This window comes from Pongo abelii, chromosome 4 (assembly GCF_028885655.2).
Source record: "Pongo abelii isolate AG06213 chromosome 4, NHGRI_mPonAbe1-v2.0_pri, whole genome shotgun sequence".
Taxonomy (NCBI): Eukaryota; Metazoa; Chordata; class Mammalia; order Primates; family Hominidae; genus Pongo; species Pongo abelii.
This window is the reverse complement of record NC_071989.2, coordinates 39629227-39649343: the sequence shown is the minus strand read 5'-3', so window position 1 is coordinate 39649343 and position 20117 is coordinate 39629227. Positions and strand designations below refer to the sequence as shown.

At 39.1% G+C, this 20117-nt stretch overlaps 1 protein-coding gene across 5 annotated transcripts in view; it reads left to right on the top strand.

The window, feature by feature from the left end:
* The window catches only part of DAB2 (DAB adaptor protein 2), a 52378-nt gene that overhangs the window by 27183 nt on the left and 5078 nt on the right, over positions 1 to 20117 (top strand). For 2 of the 5 annotated variants that reach the window (XM_009240646.4, XM_024246607.3), the window contains 10 exons: positions 3760 to 3951; positions 4788 to 4927; positions 5711 to 5809; positions 7617 to 7748; positions 8262 to 8342; positions 9075 to 9101; positions 9346 to 9399; positions 9834 to 9896; positions 14950 to 15603; positions 16594 to 16756. In XM_009240646.4, coding sequence (XP_009238921.1) covers positions 3861 to 3951; positions 4788 to 4927; positions 5711 to 5809; positions 7617 to 7748; positions 8262 to 8342; positions 9075 to 9101; positions 9346 to 9399; positions 9834 to 9896; positions 14950 to 15603; positions 16594 to 16756 — 1504 coding nt within the window. In that variant the 5' untranslated portion in view covers positions 3760 to 3860. 5 annotated transcript variants of the gene reach the window in all.

Sequence of the window (20117 nt, the reverse complement as noted above, 5' to 3'; positions counted from 1 at the left end):
TTCTCAAATTCTTTTAAAATAGTCTCATGTAAGAATACAAATTGCCAAATTTAATGAGCTAAGTCTTTTCATGTTAGAAATAATACTCTGCAGTAAAGTATGATATCTGGCTTCAATGATGGGCAACAAACTCTTAAGCCCAGGTCACTTTTTCAGCCAGTGGTTCTAACCCAGTTCTGGGCCATCTTGCTGCTGCTATCAACACATGCATTGATGAACTCAACATAATACTGACCTAAGCAAGACAGATCTGAAGGTATAGTCACACACACTTCAATTGCCTCCCATGAAGAAAATAGAATGTATTCTGTTTTGGAATATATTGTTGCAGTTCTTGTTCTGGGCCTAGGAAGTTAAAAGTAGATATCGAAGTATATACATATAGCCTTGAAAGCCAAAATAATATGGTTTTCAAAAGCATATAAGGATTAATATTCAAGTGAAACACTTGAATCTGCCACATTTAGGGTAACCTTAAAGAATAGTTTTTTGATCTGGAAAATCAAAACAGAGTAGCCTTACCATTGTGTCAGTTGGAGTTCAGTCCACACCAGTTATTTTAAAAGATTTTAATGTTAAGCATTAATTCCCATTCGAATACTAACCAGGCCTGACCCTGCTTAGCTTCCAAAATCAGGCTTGTTCATGGGTTGTATGGCCACAGATATTAAGTGTTAACTAGGTATAAGTTGTTAGCTAGAAAACTGAGAGAGTAAGAAGAGAAGATCAAGTCATCACTGGGTAAGTAAACTACAGAAAGCAGCTACAACCTCTAGGGCTGAGGGGACAAAGTTAAGACATTGGAACCATCGAAGTTTATAAAGCTTGCAGGAGGGGGTCTCATGGTGCTGCTACTGAGGCCTCTGAGAAGGGAGTACTGCTTAGCTAGGACTGGGGTCCCTGTGCTCTGAGGGCCTGGGACCTGTTGGCCTGGAGAGAGTACGCCAGAGGGCTGATGCTGGTGTCTCCAAGACAGGCGTGATGATACTAGTTCTGCAAGTGTTAAAACTGGATTCCGGGGCTGTTTTAGGAAGAAATTCTTGCTGCTGGAGTGAAGAAGTTCTACTAGAGTCACACTCCCAGGAGCCTCAAGTCATAAGGAAGTCCATGTGGAGCAAGCAGACATGTCCGAGTCCCTTCACCAGCTTGGCAGTTTCCCTCCAGCGCACCTTACTGGCAGAGCCAACATGCAGCCAGCAGGCAAAGCAGGAACGTTTGCACAGTCTAGCTCTGGCTTCACTAACCGGGGATAGAGGTGGTTCTGAAGCCGAGACAACTTAAATGGCACAGGTCACCCCTCTAGCTACTCAGCATCCACATACACCCTTCCACACCTTTCAACTTTTCCTCCGACAGCCACACAAGTGTTTCCATCTAAAAAGGTGCAACTGTCTTTCATTCAGAGAAAGATGTTCTCACCCTCTCCCCAAACTGGGAAGCTGCAAAGACCCCATAGGCATCACATTCATTTCTGGAAAACGATTACTGTCTTTGGGCTACATTTACCACCCCTAGACTTCAGTTGCAGTCCCATCTGAATAATTCACTGCCTAAAGACAAAATTGTACATTTAACTTCAAAAATACTTGCATTAAAAGAGAAGATAGAGAGATAAGAAAATAGGTAATACATACCAGTGTATACACATAACAAGCAAGGAAGAAAATACACATAGCTACGACTGTCTTCATTACCATCTACATGAATCCCGTCTCTATCCCAGACATTGAGAAATGAGTCTCCTACCTTCAAGGAGATTATAGTCCAGTGTGTGGGCAGACAAGCAAATAGACTTGTGTGTAAACCATGCAATGGGCATGTGTATTTCAAGAGGACTACATGAAGCTGTGCTGGAATACAGCTTCTCAGCTGAGATTTGTCACTGCAGTGTTGAGGAACTCTGGTTTGGGGCCAGACAGTCTGGGTTACAAACCTGGTTCTACCACTTAGCAGGTATGTCGTTTTAAATATCTTTGCCTTCACTTTGGGAGGCCGAGTCAGGCAGATCACGAGGTCAGGAGCTTGAGACCAGCCTTACCAACATGGTGAAACTCCGTCTCTACTGAAAATACAAAACTTAGCCAGGCGTAGTGCCCCACACCTGTAATCCCAATCCCAGCTACTCAGGAAGCTGAGGCAGGAGAATCGCTTGAACCCGGGAGGTGGAGGTTGCAGTGAGCTGAAATCACGCCACTGCACTCCAGCGTGGGTGACAGAGCAAGACTCCGTCTCAAAAAAAAAGAATATCTGTGCCTTGGCCTTCCGTCTGGAAAATGAAATATCATGATATAGTAATACTCACAGGACTACTATGAATCTTTTAGAGTTATACAATTAAAAGGTTAATAGTGCCTGGTTCCCACCTAAGTCCTGAGTTAAGAACGGCTCTGAGTCTCCTACTGTGTAAGACTTTCATCTGTAAACAGACTGTCTCCCTGGTTGCCAACCAGCCGGGTGTTTTTGAGCAAAATTAACTACTAAATCTCCAAATGAAGCAATTCAGATAACATTACTCATACATAGATTGCATGAATGTATGTATTTAAAGACTGTTCAGATTATAAAGACTTTTAAAACTCACAGTGGGAGAAATTAAGTACTGACCCCTATGAAAACATGTTGACATTTGTAAGCAAGCTAAGTGCAATTTAAATTGAGTAAAAACTTGAGACTTACTTTTTATTTAGATACTCTTTAAGTATCTAACAAATGACAGTTATTCTCATGTGGTGGGCTTGGTCCTTCAATTAAAATGTTCACTTAAATGGGTGGTTTAGGCACGGAATGAAGAGGGCTTTTGGTGAAGGCGGGGTTGTGGAGGAGTTAGTGTGCCAACCCACAGGTTGTCTTAATACGATTACAAAACAATGAATGGCTTTTCTTTGCCTTTGGTCATCAGTCAATGTAGAAAGTTAAACTACTCGCTCTAGCTCTCTCTACAGCTATATAGAAACATTGGTTCCTGGGAAGTGAGAGAACCTTTTGGAAAGTTAGCTCACTTCTGTGTGGTTACAATGACTGCGTTTTCCTGTTTCTCCTACTATGATACATTGTGGGTAGGGCAGAGGTTGTGAGAGCACATGACAGACTGTTTGGAGTATGGTGATGCTGAATAATAGCATAAAAATGTACCAGATGAATTGCACAATTGCCCCCCCCAATCCATTATATCCCTGATACAAATAAGTGTTAATGGCAAAAAAGGATGTCTTTTATAGTGCTTGGATAGCCCTGGGTATCATATGCAGAATCCTAATACTTAAAACCAATTTATCAATGTGAATAAGATACAGTTCATAACTCTACTCTAGTCGCTGCCTTTACAGTTAAGCAATTTTGTGAAGAACTGAAATTTATAATGCCCAATCTCAAATGGCATTTGCAATCTTACCAGGCTTAGCATTCAGTTTATTTCTGTTTTGCAATAATACCTAGCAAGTTTTCGATCCCTATCTTTAATACTTGATTTTTATGCCAAAGTTCTAATAAAAACTGCTTAGCTAGATAATCATTAAATGTTACTAGATATCAAGTGCTTAAAGAAAAACCTAATAGGCACACATGTTCCATTTTGGAAACTACAAAGCAAACAGTCCTACCCACTCCCCTGCTTTCAGTCTTCAGTCTAATACAGAAGGAGAAGGAACAAAATGAGTCCAAAGAACTACAAAAGAAAGTCACTAGTTGTAAGCCTATTCTGGCATAAAGTCTGGGTCTGCTGTGTTCTGATCTCAATATGCCTCTAAACTCTGCCTACAGGTGTCTGTGGGAGGTTATGTTTATTTGAGACTTCTCCATCGGGATCACCTGGTGTCACCAAGTGTCCACTGGTACTGGGGTTTGCTGCCTACCTTCTTGCCATGTCTAACGAAGTGGAAACAAGTGCAACCAATGGTCAGCCCGACCAACAGGCCGCACCAAAAGCACCCTCAAAGAAGGAAAAAAAGAAAGGTATGGAGAAATCCACTTGAAGCCAAGGAAGGGAGCTAGAGGTGGTTACCCCTGGAGAAACGTGAGATTCAGAATAAAGTAAGGGCTGGCTCTTATCTTCCTTCAACCTCAGCTTAGTCTCAAGTTCTCCTAATAGGAAAGTTGTACCTTGGGAGAAGAGACTGGTTCATCTCACATGTAATAAGACATCTCTGGAAACCTGCGATTATACCCACTTAGGTCCAGTTGGGAAATACTCATAGCATCTTGTTCAGTTAATAATGTAGTCGTTAATTATTATATGGTTATCATTCAGTTATTTATTTACCATTTGATTTTACTGAACTCATTGGGAATGGGACTACACAGACCTTGTAAAAGGAGCAAAAGACATTATAAAGATGGGATAATTATCTTAATAATTTTCAAGAGAACTTAGGCATAATTCCTTTCTGTTTTATTGATAATTTAAAATGTTGGTAAATTGCTTGGCAGCTTATTTTTCTTATGTTAAAAATACATATATTATCATCTTTATATTCCTTTAAAGACTTAAAAAAAGCTATGATGAAAAATGTCCCCAACTCCCACCTCCCATATTCCCATAAGTTTCCCATAACACTGTCAATTTTGTACTTCTAACAGTTGATTTTCTCCCCACTCCAACTCCATATACAGTTGATTGTGGAACATGATTTTGCTCAAAGGAAGTAAGAATAAGACAGGATAGAATATTACATACATGATCAGTTGTAGTATAATCAGGATTTATACTACTTAAATTTTGGAGAGTCTAAAGCATATTTGGTCATAATTAGAACTGGCATTCTTTATCCTGTATTCCTTTCCTTTCTCAGGCCCTGAAAAGACAGATGAATATCTCTTAGCAAGGTTCAAAGGTGATGGTGTAAAATATAAGGCCAAGCTGATTGGCATTGATGATGTGCCAGATGCAAGAGGGGATAAAATGAGCCAAGACTCTATGATGAAACTAAAGGTAAAAGGGAAATGAATGCTTTATCTGTATATTAAGCAAAAGTCCAAAAGAGGGAATTATATTAGAAGCTGTTGTTGACCTATTGTTCAATTACTTGAAAACCCCTTTTAATCACATTATCCATCAATAGTGCCCCATTTTCTGAGAAATGTTTGCGTATTTGGAGGGATGTCCTAGATACCTAATTTTATCAAGTATAATAGGACTCTAGATGCCTTTTCCTTCTGGCAAACTCAACATTAGGACGAACCAAGCGTATTCCTATTTCTATTCCTATAAAAGCTGTGTGCAAATATGTGCATTGTTTGTCTTACTATATGTGGAGAGCATGGAATATCCTGTTTTAGACCTGGGAATTGTTCTGATAAAATTTAGGATTCTACTTAGACATTGGTGTTCCTTAGTGTTAGCCTTTCCGTTTTTTGAATTTAAAAATTTAGTACTATGGCACTATGTGAAACTGACTGAATAAATAATACTTGTTCAATAGTTCAAAGCCTAGAAGAAACATCTCTAAAGATCTACTAGTTGATCTTTACCAGTGACTATTCTGATGCCAAGATAATTAGAGTGACTTGTCCGAGTTCGCACAGCTAACTAAGGGATGCCCTGGTTCAACGTCTTCTATGCCGTCCTTCTGTCCCTGATGAAAAGTGCCGAATCCTTTCATCGATGGCAAACCAAGTTGAAAACAAAGCTGACTGACTTTGAAAATGTTAATATTAAAAGCATTGTAGAACGTTTTTAAAAATTCAACTTCTCTTGTTTTTCCACCCTCATCAGGGAATGGCGGCAGCTGGTCGGTCTCAGGGACAACACAAACAAAGGATCTGGGTCAACATTTCCCTTTCTGGGATAAAAATAATTGATGAGAAAACTGGGGTAAGAATTCACATTTGCTGATATCTCTCTGACCACCTGAGTCTGACCAACAATTTGCTGCTTGAATTTCAGCTCCCCTTCTTCTTTCTCAAAGTTCTGTAGGGAACAAATATAGCATATATTACATCTCCAGAAGTAACAGGCAGAAAACAGAATAGGAGGTAAAAGTCAAGATACTTTATTTTGAATTTGTGTTCTATAATAAATGTGAATCTAAGTCTGTTATGTCTGTTAATAGGCTTAGATTCACATTATGTCTGTAATATATAAATATATATATTAAATTAAATAAATATATATATAATTTATATACTATATAAATATTTAAATATATACTAAAATATAAATAAATATATAATTTATAAAGTAAAACTTCTATATTTATATATATTTTTTGACCTCAGGTATACAGAACTAGATTAATTTTGACCCTAGTTTGTGACACTTTTATGTATTGCTTACATGTGAACTTACCGGCTAACCTAAAGCTAGAACCTCACCCTTAACACATCTACCTCTTTTTCATTTCCTTTTTCCCTGCCTTCTCACCTCACAGATGTAACCTTGTTTTTGTTGGTTCCTGTTGTTCTATCACTTATGAACAGTCTTACTTATTTTGCCTTGTTTTTAAGCCTTATCAGAAAGCTATTTATCATACGTCAAGTCTTCTGTGATTTTTTTTCTGTACTCAATGTAACATCATAAGACTCATGTATTTTAAAATGTTGTGTGTGGCTCATTTTCATTGCTATAAAATACTCTCTTGCATCATGACCCTGTGGGGAGACCTCTAGTTACTATTCATCCCTTTCTAGAGTGCCCATTATCTACTATGCAAACCTAGGGCCCTGGCACCCTAGTGCGCCCCACTCAGCCTGCTGGTGCTGGGGTCCTCAGGCACCACTCTCTTTATCAGTCGCCTTTATCTCTCAACTCTTATTTTCCCAAGCCCATCAGAGAAAGGTGGCATGTTTCTCTCACCCTTCTGTCTCTCCTCAAACTTTCTAAGATACTCTAAGATACCTTAGACATTCAGGACAAAAAGCCAAGACACACTCTGCCACCTATCCCTATATGCCTATATGCCACAAATATCCCTAAAGTGTTGAACCTTATTAACTGCTTGAAAGGATCAAGAAAAAGGAGGGAAAAATAGAAGAAAAGACACTAAGCCAATAAAGTCCCCACCCCTTATAATTCCTGGTTAATGACGTAGTCATTATGTCATTAACAAAGTGTAGTTATTACTACATTATGTTACTATGTATTAGGCTGTCTAGGTGAGGCTGAGAAACACTTGATGACAGTATTTGGTATCCTCCAGAATATACTGGGAATACGGTTCCAATAACACATAGGATGGTTCCTTGGCCACTCTGAGTCATCGTCAATGAATCCCTGTGAACTCTCCTCTAGCTTAGTTATGCTGTTCTTTTAAGTTTGTCTTTGAGTTGGGAAAGTAGACCTATTTGGCTTGGCTTAAGGGCTAAATGTCTCCTCTTCACTTGGTCTTCTAATCCTCAGTCCTTCCTGGCTATGTGGCATCATGTCTTTAAAGCAGGGAGAGTAAAGTATCAATATTTTAAGAAGGAACATTCTTCCCACTTTTGTTTTCTATTCTTCTTTCTTTTGGAGCCCTTTCTAGAAAGAGGGATGCTCTAGCCTTCAACCAGAAATGAAAAGTCTTTCTTCAAATGGTTTAACCTTTTCATATATGCCTTCATATATGTGTCTGAGGCTTAGGTGTGCTAGCCTGCAAATAGATTCTAGTTTTCTTAATAAATTACTCTTTATGTTCTTTTTTAAGGTAATAGAGCATGAACATCCAGTAAATAAGATTTCTTTCATTGCCCGTGATGTGACAGACAACCGGGCATTTGGTTATGTGTGTGGAGGAGAAGGCCAGCATCAGTTTTTTGCCATAAAAACCGGGCAACAGGTGAGCTCTAAGTCTTGACATAGACCTGGGGACTTGTCCTCTTTTGACATTGGAGTGTCTGTCACTCAACTAAAAGATTTACTGGAAATAATTGGATGTAAGAGGGCTAAATAATGATTCCGAGAATGACTATTTTTATTGGCCTATGGAATCTTTTAAAAATGTCATTGATAGCCATGTACTGCTGTGTGCCATAGGATTGTGAGAATGGACCTTCTTATAAAGTGAATACTGACTTCAGAACAATGGTGAATTATTCTCAGAAACCTTAAAGGACTTCGAAAATGATCGTGATACCTTTTATTTTGTCTAAATACTTATTAACCCTGTTGTCCTTTATATACCTAAGGGTGAGGATTGGGTTGGTGGTGATCCCCTACAAGCCAGGGGAGGGTAGTAAGGAGTTTTAAGGTTAAAAAAAAAAAATCCCAGTATGAATTATAATTGATAGGAGACAAAGGAAATAAAATACTAAAATCAAAATGCTGATAACAGTGCTTTCCCTTACTGCAGGCTGAACCATTAGTTGTTGATCTTAAAGACCTTTTTCAAGTTATCTATAATGTAAAGAAAAAGGAAGAAGAAAAGAAAAAGGCAAGTACTACCTGATTAAGGCTCTATTAAATTTAAAACTGGCCGGGCATGGTGGCTCACACCTGTAATCCCAGCACTTCAGGAGGTGGAGGTGGGTGGATCGCCTGAGGTCAGGAGTTCAAGACCAGCCTGGCCAATGTGGTGAAACCTCATCACTACTAAAACTACAAAAATTAGCCAGGGGTGGTTGCGGGCACCTGTAATCCCAGCTACTCAGGCATCGGAAGCAAGGAGAATTGCTTGAACCCGGGAGGCAGAGGTTGCAGTCAGCCGAGATGGTGCCACTGCACTCCGGCCTGGACGACAGAGTGAGACTCTGTCTCAAACAAACAAACAAACTTAAAATTGTACTCAGGACTATGTTTAATATTATGTATAAATATGGTCTATCTGAAAATTTGGCTTCTATATGTATTGCCTATTCTTCCCAATAGGGCAATGGATACATTTTTATGGTTAGGCACTTCTAATCTGCACTCCCTGGCTTTTATTTTTTTTCTCTCTACGAGATTCATATTAATTCTAGGAAATATACAGGACAACCAAGTTTAAATCCAGTAATTCTACTCAAACCTTATATTGATATGAAAGGAGGAGGGGAACGGAGGGCAGAAATAATATACAAGACTTATTCTTGCCTTAAGCCTGTGAACCATAGGCATACTTGTTTGTGTATTTAACTCCCTTTCACTATAAATATGAAGATCGCTGAATGTGTATCTTTCTTTTTAGATAGAGGAAGCCAACAAAGCAGTTGAGGTAAAATTGCATCTTTACTTCTTGTTAATCATGTGTGTGACATGTGTAAGCCCCTGTTTGCTACCTGCCCAACCACTCTCGCTACCTCACTTATTTCTATGTGTTTGTGATTTCTCTGATCATGAAAGATGTTTAGTTAAAAGATGATACCAAAACCATTGCTGCTTAGCAGACTAATACAGTGGACAAATACATTTTATAGAGAAAGCGCAACTAAATCCTTAAATATTTGCTATATTTTCAGAATGGGAGTGAGGCCCTAATGATTCTAGATGACCAAACTAACAAACTGAAATCGGTATGTATTAATATGTGACGTTTGACAGTTCTTACTTATCTGAACATGGGTTCTACTTCCTGTAGATGTTGCTGATACCAAATCTGTATTGAATCTATATGAAAATCCAATTGGGACAACTGTTTTTCAAAATGTTAGTGTAACATCTATGTCAATATACAAAAGTAGTCAAAAAAAGATTAGAAAAGTAATCTTTTTAGTAGCCACACCTGAATCTAATCTAATACTTTTTAAGGTTGTGGACAAGATAGATTTGCTTTGAGACATGTCTACACTTCCTGACCTAAACAGCTTAATATGAAATCTGTTAGTTAAATGGAAATTAAATTGTGACAACTACTTTCCTAAACTTTAGGAAACAAATGATTACAACAATATACGAAGTAATCTTTTTTAGTAGACACATCTGAATCTAATCCAAATACTTTTTTAAGGGTGTTGACCAGATGGATTTGTTTGGGGACATGTCTACACCTCCTGACCTAAATAGTCCAACAGTAAGTGTTTGTTTTTAAATTTGCAATGTAATAAAATGACATCTATAACTCAAATTGGCAATAACCAGAAATCTTAAGCATCTCATTGAAACTTGGAAGGTGACTGTTGATTTTTGCAAATGAAGTGTCAATGGTTTTTAGAATAAATGTGACTCTTAAGTCACCATGGGAACCTATCCACACTAATTCAGTTATATTAATATTGCTTACAGGTTAAATCTGAACAATAGGTCAGCAATGTAGTCCTTCTTGATATCACTTAGGATTAGAAGGAGGAGCTGAATAATAGTCCTTGAATAAGTCTACTTGAAGAAAGTATGATTGTTAGATGGTTAATCATAAAGCCTCCTGGCCTCTTCATTTCTTTTCCATTCTGTCTGTTGCAATTTAGCAGCATAAATGTGGTGTGAAGTAAGATTTAAAACAAACAAGTGGCTCAGTTATATTCCACCAAAGCTTGTCCTTGTTAGAAAGCTGCCCATTCTCTTAGGATTGTATACAATATCCAGTCTGCTCAATATTGAATGATCTGTAACAACCCTGTAAGAACAGAACAGTATTTTCCTTTATAAATTAAAAAAAAAATGGTGGTTCAGGGAAAAAAAAGGAGAAGAAAAAAAAATAAAAAGGAAAGAGGTCCAGATTCAAGACTTAGGCCCAAGTCTTCTGACCTTCCAAAACATACCTCTAATGAAAATGTCCATGACATTTTGAATGACTTCTTGCAACTTCTTTTATTTATGTAACAGTTTCCTGAGCACCTGCTATTTGCAAGGCATAGCAGTAAGATGCACAACATCAATGACATCATGGAATTTACTCTCTGGCAGGGAGACCAACATTAAAACTAATCACATCATTAGTAATTGATGTTACTACAGGGTATTTATCTAGTTCAGAGATTCAGGTAATGCTTCTGCAGAAGTGAGTTTCTAGATTTGAACATAAAATATGAGAAGGCAATAAACAGACAAAAAGAGAATTAGTCTAGAATAATGGGGGGAAATGTCTAGAAAGGACTCTTGTATCAGGAAATTATCATGGAAGCCTATGTGACCAAGGTTACAGGAGTTCAAGCAACACATCAATGACTGGGTAAAATTCTCACTTCAGACTTCTGCAGAGAATTCGAGACCTGTGAATCCTCACTGCATAAAACTTTCAGGTCAAATGAGATGCAGAGGAGCAGGGACTTCATGCATTCTTCCCTGACCCTAACCATATGAGTATCACAATGCATGGTAGCATTCTAAAATGCCTGTAAGAGAGAAGCCTGTTTAATATTCATTTTAGCAGCGAGCCCTAACTCACTTGCCTATAGAACCTTTCATTCTTCATAATGTTTGTTATAGTTCTGAGGATAAACTTTTTAAAATACTAGACTAGATTATCCTGACAGGTCCATCCTAACTGTGAGGTCCTTTTGATTTGTAGTCAACTTTGCCCTCTCCTCCAAATGATGTGATGCTTTCTCCAAAATAAATCAGTATCTGAACTCCTTACTTCCCAAGTATAAATGACATTCAAACAAGTAATATTCAAAGAGAGCAAAGCACTCAAGATATGAAGTGGAATTCTACTGGAATAGGCAAGGAAGTACTGCCTGTATAATCTACTTCTGTAGACTTCTAGAATGTTCTAAAAAAGGAAATGGAAAACAACATGGATAATCTTCAGTCTCATTTTTATTAGACTTTATGAAGTCTAAGAATTTTTTATTTATAGGAATTCAAGTTTTAGTTAAACTAACAATAAAGTAATAAATACCATCAAAATATATACTCTCTGATAACCAAAAGAAGGCTAACAGATCTAATTATATGCTGGTTAGGTTTTGACATGTTCTTATCTATTGACTCTATAGTTATAGGTCAAAAATAGATTTATCTCTACTTGGTAAAGCCAGCATGTTTAAAAATATTCAACTCTTTCAACAATTGCTCTGAAATATGTAAAGAGAGAAAGAAATCTAAATTACCTATACTTTATTATTGGTCCTAGATGGTTGTCACTCCCCTCAAATTTATACAGAAAAGTTTTATGAATTTCAAATAATGCTCATGTTGCAAACTATGTGGTATCCCCTAGAACAGAATTTTTATTGGCAAGCCCCTTGAGCATTATCCTTCAACACTGCATCTCAAAAAAGGAAAAGAAAGAAAAACACAAAAACCCATGTTCTGTAACTTTAACAACTTAACCACTTGAAAGCACAGTTACTATGGGAAGAATATAAGACATGATCTATGATCAAGGAGATTAAATCTGGTACAAGGGATGGGATCAGGATACAAAGCACGAGTGTCACTTATGTCCTTGTATACATGCCATAAGATAACATGGGTGGGCACAGAGCAAGTGCAGACAGAAAAATCAATGCTAAAAGCTTTGTAAAGAATCTGAATTTGAGTTGGGTCTTTGAAGTGTGTAGGAAAATAGATCATAGTTGGGCTAGAAACAACGTGGGTCTTACTGTGGATCATTTGGAAATTTGGCCTAAGGAGGCTTGTTTTAATATAGGGAGCAGCAGTAAGCCACTTAAGGCTTTGAGTAGGGAAGTCCTCAGTCTGACAAACTGGAATGGTTAGGTGAGATTAGCCACCCAGAGAAGAGCTAGGCTATGGAACTCAGGATTTATGCCCACTTACTGGAGCTCCCTACGAGTAGGTTCTGTAACCCATTGCCGTGTCTCCAGTGCCTGAGGCTCAGGTGCTCAAACAGTGGCCAACTGGATGCAGTGTTGACAGTTCGACAAAGAATGAATGAGGCTCTGACCAAGGGGGTGGATGAGGAGTCTTTGGGCTCTCAGTTGTAGTCTGTGAACTACACTTTTAATCTTGGATTAATAACAAACCCAGCCTGAGGAGAGCCTTATACATTTTACTTATAGGGTGACTATTCAGAAGTCTAACATTGTGGCTCCTGTTTGGTGTCCTAAGAACTTCTTCTGAAGTATTTGAAAACGAGAACTCTACCAGCTGTGAACACTCAACTGTTCTAACCAGAGGTGGCTCAAAACAAATAAATAAATATTGAAATCACAAGCTTTTGCAATACATTTTATCCTACCTTTTGATTGTATAAAGATCCCTAGATTAATAGCTCTTCCAATCCATTTCTCTGATTAATTTTTTTTTAATTATAAGCTCTTTCTCGTGACAAATTCTTCTTTTATAAAGAGAAAGCCTGGCTTTGGCTTATAAAAACTGTATTTTTGTGCCTCACAGTAAAGGAATCCAAAAGATAGATTACCACTTAGGTCTGATTTTGCTGTCTCTTTTGTGGCCATGAAATAGGACTTAAACTTGCTAAACAATTGGGTATTTTTTTTTTCTTTTAAAAGCCAAGGAGTTCTATTTGAACCCTTTTGTATTTACTAGTTTGCAAATTTTATATTCTCTCGAAGTTGTTTATTTTCCCCAATGATCAAAATATTTAGTATTCTGCCCAGGGTAATGCAAGATAACTACTATAACTTCCACTTCAGCAAGGCATTTTTTATCATTCATGTTCTTCTCTGGGTAGCATAGTTAAGTATTTAATGGATCATAGTCAAGCAGAAGGCAGTGATGTCTGTATGAAAGTTCTGTTCTAGGGTGAGTTATAATTCTGTCTTCTACTGGAATAAAGACATGTCGGATTCATCAAATTTACTACTTTTAAGCTGAGAATTTTTTATCAAACAGTTGAAAATCCAAAAAATTAACACACCAGAGAAATGATAGAGAGGGGATAGAATTAGTAGAGCTATATATTTAATATGTCTGTCAAATTAACTCTTAAACCCATGTCTCTACCTTGTACAATAGTCCCCCTTTATCTGCAGTTTCACTTTCTGAAATTAAGTCCGTGGTCAACCTTGGTCTGAAAATAAGTGAGTACAGTACCATATGGTATTTTGAGAGAAGAGAGACAGAGGGACCACATTCACATAACTTATTACAGCATATTGTTATAATCGTTCTATTTTATTAGTAGTTATTATTGTTAATCTCTTATTGTGCCTAATTGATAAATTAAACTTTATCATGTGTATGTACATGAGAAAAATACTGTATATAGGTTTTGGCACTATGTGCCATTTCAGACATCCATTGTGGGCCTTGGAACATATTCCCTGAGGATAAGGAGGGATTACTGTATATAAATTAAAGATCAGTTGTTGGTTGACTTTAACCACTAAATAGATGAGATTACTGTCACAACACAGGCAACTCTAAGCAATGTTATGAAAAGATGTACAAATAAGAGATCTTAATGTGTGATTGACTAAATTAGATCAGTATTGAGTGTCTCTTTCAGAGGACATAGACAAAAAGGGTAAGTCCAGAAGAGAGACTGGGATGATGAGGATGAGCTCCTACTTGATTTTCAGCTTCAGCAAGAGCCTTAAATATTAAGAGACATACCTGAAGCCCGTGATATAAAAGAAAAGCCTCTCTCCCACCTCTAGAGGAAAGAACCGGACCGATTTTAGAGAAACGCATTTGATCTTAAATTTCATCATAGCCAGAACTATAAAATATGAATGTATTAGTCGATGAATTTTCTCATTTAGAGAGATGATCCTACATGACTCTGGGGGTGCAATAGAGAGGACTGTATGTGTATCAGGTAGGAAGCTGAGATAAGCTTCTGAAATCACTTACTTTCAAGCTCAACATACTTTGATAATCATTTATAGTGACTCACAATCAATTCCCTTTAAGACTTTCAAAGTCACAAATTGAAACAATGCTCATAATGAATTAAGCCAGTCTGTATGGGTGAACCAGGGTGAGCAGAGACATGAAGTAAGCAACAGTAAGATTTCACCTAATGAGGCTGAGACTTAAATAAAAGCGCATGATATTGGGGAGGAATAGAAAGGACCTAGTCTATACTAGGGAGTAATGGACTACGGGGGTTGATGGAAGGAGGTAATGATCAACCGATTTATCAAGACCAAATTCAAATGGAAATTCTGATACTCCTAGTCATCTTATGTAATTTTCTCATTTGAAGTCACAACATGCACTAACACTTTCTTTTTTTTTCTTTCCAAATGTGATAGGAAAACAAAGATATCCTGTTAGTGGATCTAAACTCTGAAATCGACACCAATCAGAATTCTTTAAGAGAAAATCCATTCTTAACAAACGGCATCACCTCCTGTTCTCTTCCTCGACCAAAGCCTCAGGCATCCTTCTTGCCTGAAAATGCCTTTTCTGCCAATCTCAACTTCTTTCCCACCCCTAATCCTGATCCTTTCCGTGACGATCCTTTCACACAGCCAGACCAATCGACACCTTCTTCGTTTGATTCTCTCAAATCTCCAGATCAGAAGAAAGAGAATTCGAGTAGCTCGTCTACTCCACTGAGTAATGGGCCCCTGAATGGTGATGTTGACTACTTTGGTCAGCAATTTGACCAGATCTCTAACCGGACTGGCAAACAGGAAGCTCAGGCAGGCCCATGGCCCTTTTCAAGTTCGCAAACCCAGCCAGCAGTGAGAACTCAAAATGGGGTATCTCAAAGAGAACAGAACGGCTTCTCTGTCAAATCCTCCCCGAACCCTTTTGTGGGAAGCCCTCCCAAAGGACTATCCATACAGAATGGCGTAAAGCAGGACTTGGAAAGCTCTGTCCAGTCCTCACCACATGACTCCATAGCCATTATCCCACCTCCACAAAGTACCAAACCAGGAAGAGGCAGAAGGACTGCTAAGGTGAATTGTCTTCTCCACATATCCATTAGCAGAGTGCATGTTCGGTACCAAAGGGTGGTGTGATGCAAGCTCTCTTTCCTGCTGCTCTTGTAGTTTCCTGTGTGGCTGTGAAATAGAAGGTGGGATAAGGCACTTTGGTTCTCCAGGAGTACTTTCCTCTAACTGCCACCGTTTTTAAGCTTCTCAGCAGTGTTTGTCACAGCCTGCTTTCCGTGTGCATGTCTTGTCAGTTATGATTAAACTAAACACAAGTTTTTCCATTTTTAATGCTGCTATGCTTCTATACCTCTGGTAAGTTTGATCATCATGTTCTGGGTTGGGAGGGTGAAAGTTCTTGTGATTCCCTGTGTACTTCCTTAACACTAACACATGCCCTGCACACCCATATTGCATCAGTGTCCATGGTGGTGGTGTAAAATTCTCGAGCTTATCTCCTCTTTTAAATACTGACTAAATACATAAGCTTAGAAAAAGCTTATGTATTTACTATTACCACTATGATCTCAGCTTTATTTAAGAGCAATTTAAAATGCAGTTCCCATAGGTGTCTTTTTTTACCTCTCCTAAGAATATGCAGGCTTGCCTGGATTAAGACCCTATGATTTCTATGTAGACTGACTTAAAATCCAATGGAATGAACAAAAATATTTAGGATGCTTATTGGTAGTTTCCCCTTTTACACACTTGCTCCCCCAACTTCAAGCATTTAGCTGATGAGACCAGACCGATATGAGTGGGTAAATGAGTGTGGTAGATTTCACTTTGCAAACCCTAGGTAGTATCAGACACTAAATCCGTCTGTTGTAGGAATCTGTGTCTTTTTTTGGAGGACTCTTTTTCTGTAGTAGTAGTTGTTGTTGTTCATCTGTCAAGAAAAAAGTTTTCCTTTTTGTGGCTCTCAAATTGGGGTATAGAGTAGGAGACAAAATGAAGCTGTATTTCACTGTTAGTGAGTAACTAAGGCTTCTCCCTCCCTCCCTGTCCTGTCAGTCTTCAGCCAATGACTTGCTTGCATCAGACATCTTTGCTCCTCCCGTCTCAGAACCTTCAGGCCAGGCGTCACCCACAGGACAACCTACAGCCCTGCAGCCCAACCCTCTGGATCTCTTCAAAACAAGTGCTCCTGCCCCAGTGGGGCCCCTGGTGGGTCTAGGTAGGTGCCTAGAGATAAAATTAAGTATGACTCTTTTGCTTTTGCCCATAAAATGATGATGCATCGGAAGACATTTCATACTCCCAGAGGATTTTACAGCATAAGATTTGAGCATCCCAGGGAGCCCTTCTCCCACTTCTGCTATACAACCCCACACCCATTTGATATTCTTGACTTGTAACTCACATTTGGCTCCTCAAGGCAGCATGAGACAAGAAATTCATTTTCAGTATTGTACTTACTTGAACCAACTGGTCATGGTTTCCTGAAAGACAATTGTAAGGGATTCTAAACTCAGACCAGCTTCAGTAGCAAAACAGGGTTGACATAAGAGAGGGTTGACATAAGAGAGGCTTGTCTGTCAACATGCATGTCTTCCATGTCTTTTGCCATAATAGATCGAAGGCCTATGTCCTTTCAACATATAGCCCTCTTCGAAGGAATATATGCCCAAAAAGGATATAAGTTAAGTCTGAAGCAAGAATAAGTCATAGAGTGAAAGTCCTAGGTTCTGGGCCCAGCTGTGTTCCTAGGTGTATGGTAAGGGTAGATCAGGCACACACCCTGATCAGTCTCTGAGCGCTTCTGCCATAGGAGCTCCTTGCCAATATTTTGCCTAGCTTGAGTGTTTTACTGAAGCTAGAACATAAGTCCTAGAAAGCCAAAGCTGAAAAAAGCAGAGAAATAAGGGGAGAGATGGAATTTTATCAGACACCTAGGATGCATTGATGCTCTTAATTCCTAAATGTGTCATTAGCTTGTGTGAGCCACTGATCACTCTGTGGTAGGACAGTGGGAAAGTCCACTTGACTGAGGGCTGGCCTTGCTATTCTTAGTCCATAGCCTATAGTTCTGTTCAGACTCCATGGTACAGTTTTCAGAAACCCTGACAATAGTTTTTGCTGTCCTGCTGTGGACTCTATTTTTCTGCTCTTGGCACCTCTACAAACTCCAAATGGACTCTGGCTTGGGAGGTGGAGGACTGTAGACGAGGAAGGACTCTCCTCTCCTTTGGTAAAATCTGACCAGGGATCCTGGCTTTCTCTGCCTCCTGCAGTCAGTCATCAGGATCTTTGTTTTGTTTTCCTCTCTGTCTCTGTTGTTTTCCTACAAAGAAAAATAGTTTGGTTCTTTTACAAGAAATCTGTTTAATCATATCTAGAATAGGGTGGCCAGAGGAGGACTGTTACTCAACTGCTGAGTGGAGAAATCCATGAGGGTATGAAAAGCCAGCTTGTCCCAGGTCTCTGCTCACATTTACCCCATCAAGAGGCTCTCTCTAAAGACTTCATGTCTCGTGGGGGCTTCCCCCTTTCTGCGTTGCTCTTTTCCTTGCACCCCCAAGTGGAGCTGGTTGGTACCCTTCCCTCACAGAAGACCAGAGTACTTGCAATGCAATGTCTGCAGCGAGATCACATCACAGAGCTTTGTATCTAATATCAATGCCCTTAAGAATTTTTGCAGCCAATATTTAACAAGTCAGCCTGAAAATACAGCTGGACCCTATAACTGTTTATTTATTCAGACGAAGTGAAGCTTTTTGGCTAGGTGCCCCTGTTGAGGCCTTGGGGTATACAACTGCAGAATACTGATGATTGTTCCAAGTTTGGACATGGGACTCAAACTGAGCTCTACAGTATAGTCCCTGTCCACTAGCAGGGATCCTCAGCCAAACCATGGAAGGTTGTAGGTCTGGCTTCCGCTAGACCCAGCTGGGGGACTGTCTCCCCTGGAGAACTGGGGGTGGGGAGAGGGTATTGTAGAAAGCTGAGCCCTCAGATTCAACTTGCTTGTATTTTAATCTAGCTTCAGAAGGTAATAAAATTAATGTTCTATACCCATGTCCCCTTTTTCCTTATTCCTTGCCCCTACTTTGTCAATGTGTTCAATGTGTTCAATGTGTTGAAACACAATGTGGGGATTTGGTGGGTAGGAATGAAGACTGGTATGAGTATATACTGGGAAAGCCTTGAATTCCTGACAAATGTAATATTTTTCTCTCCTTTTTTTTTTTTTTTAGACAGAGTCTCACTCTGTCACCCAAGCTGGAGTGCAGCGGTGCTGTCTCAGCTCACTGCAACCTCTGCCTCCCAAGTTTAAGTGCTTCAGCCTCTCTAGTAGCTGGGATTACAGGCATGCGCCACCACACTCAGCCAATTTTTGTATGTTAGTAGAGACACGGTTTCACCAAGTTGACCAGGTTGGTTCTGAACTCCTGGCCTCAAGTGATCCTCCCACTTTGGCCTCCCAAAGTGCTGGGATTACAGGTGTAAGCCACTGTGCCCAGCCCTAATATTTTTCTCTTTTACAAATACTATTCTCACTAATATGATATTTTCCTAAGTGAAGACAGGTTGTCCAACATGAAAGATGATAAAATTCTACCCTCCTTTTTGCACATCTAACTAGTGGAAATTATCAGCAAGTGATCTGGCTTCTGTTAATACAATTTAATTGAATGTGTTTTAAAATGCGAGCAACAACTTTGTTCAAGCTAAACCCATTTTTAGAGCCTGTATTGTAGAATATAACTTTTCTCTTGATTTGTTATGAAAGGAGTATATTCTTCAGTGAAAATGAAGTCTAATTTCTGTATCCGTGAAATAAGTATTTGAATTAACATGGCATTTGAAAATTAAAATTGCCCCATGCCTTGCTGCCAAGGAAGCAGAACAGGAGAATGGGGTGCCGGATTTAGAGCCAGTGTGCCTGATTTTCAGTTTCTACCATCCCAGACTGTGACCTTCCCAATTTTAATTAATATTCTTGCACCCAGTTTCCTCACCTCCAAAAAGCATGCTGATTAAGTGAAATGGCCTGTTCTGAAACCCACCACTCTGTGAGTACACCATGTGTGCCCATGGCCAGATGGCCAGCATGCATGATGAGAATGGAGCCAGGTAATACCAATGTCTCAGACTAAGAAGCTCGAAGATACAATCTCATGCTCCATCACTCCTAAATACCATTTTCAAAGTATTCTCTCTTGGAAACATAAACATCCCTAACCCAGGTCTGAAGAAAACTTTCATAACTAAAGAATGTCGTGCACCAAATCTCAAAGCAAGTAGATTTCAAGAGCGAAGCATCACCCACTAATAGATATGAGGCTGAATTTAGGTTTCCTTCTTAGCAGTGACAGTTTAGCTGAATCATTAATGCACTTGGAAAGAGGCAGGAAAGACAGTGCCCTGTATATTAGAACAAGATGTAGGGATCGAGCCTCTCAAGAATCAGAGGCCATCATTGGAGAGGCCGGGATTCTGGCAATTTAACGAATTCCTGATGACATAGCAAGGTCGTAGGAGATGGAGCCATTCACCACAAAGATCAGATGCCCCAACACAGGCCATTAGTTACC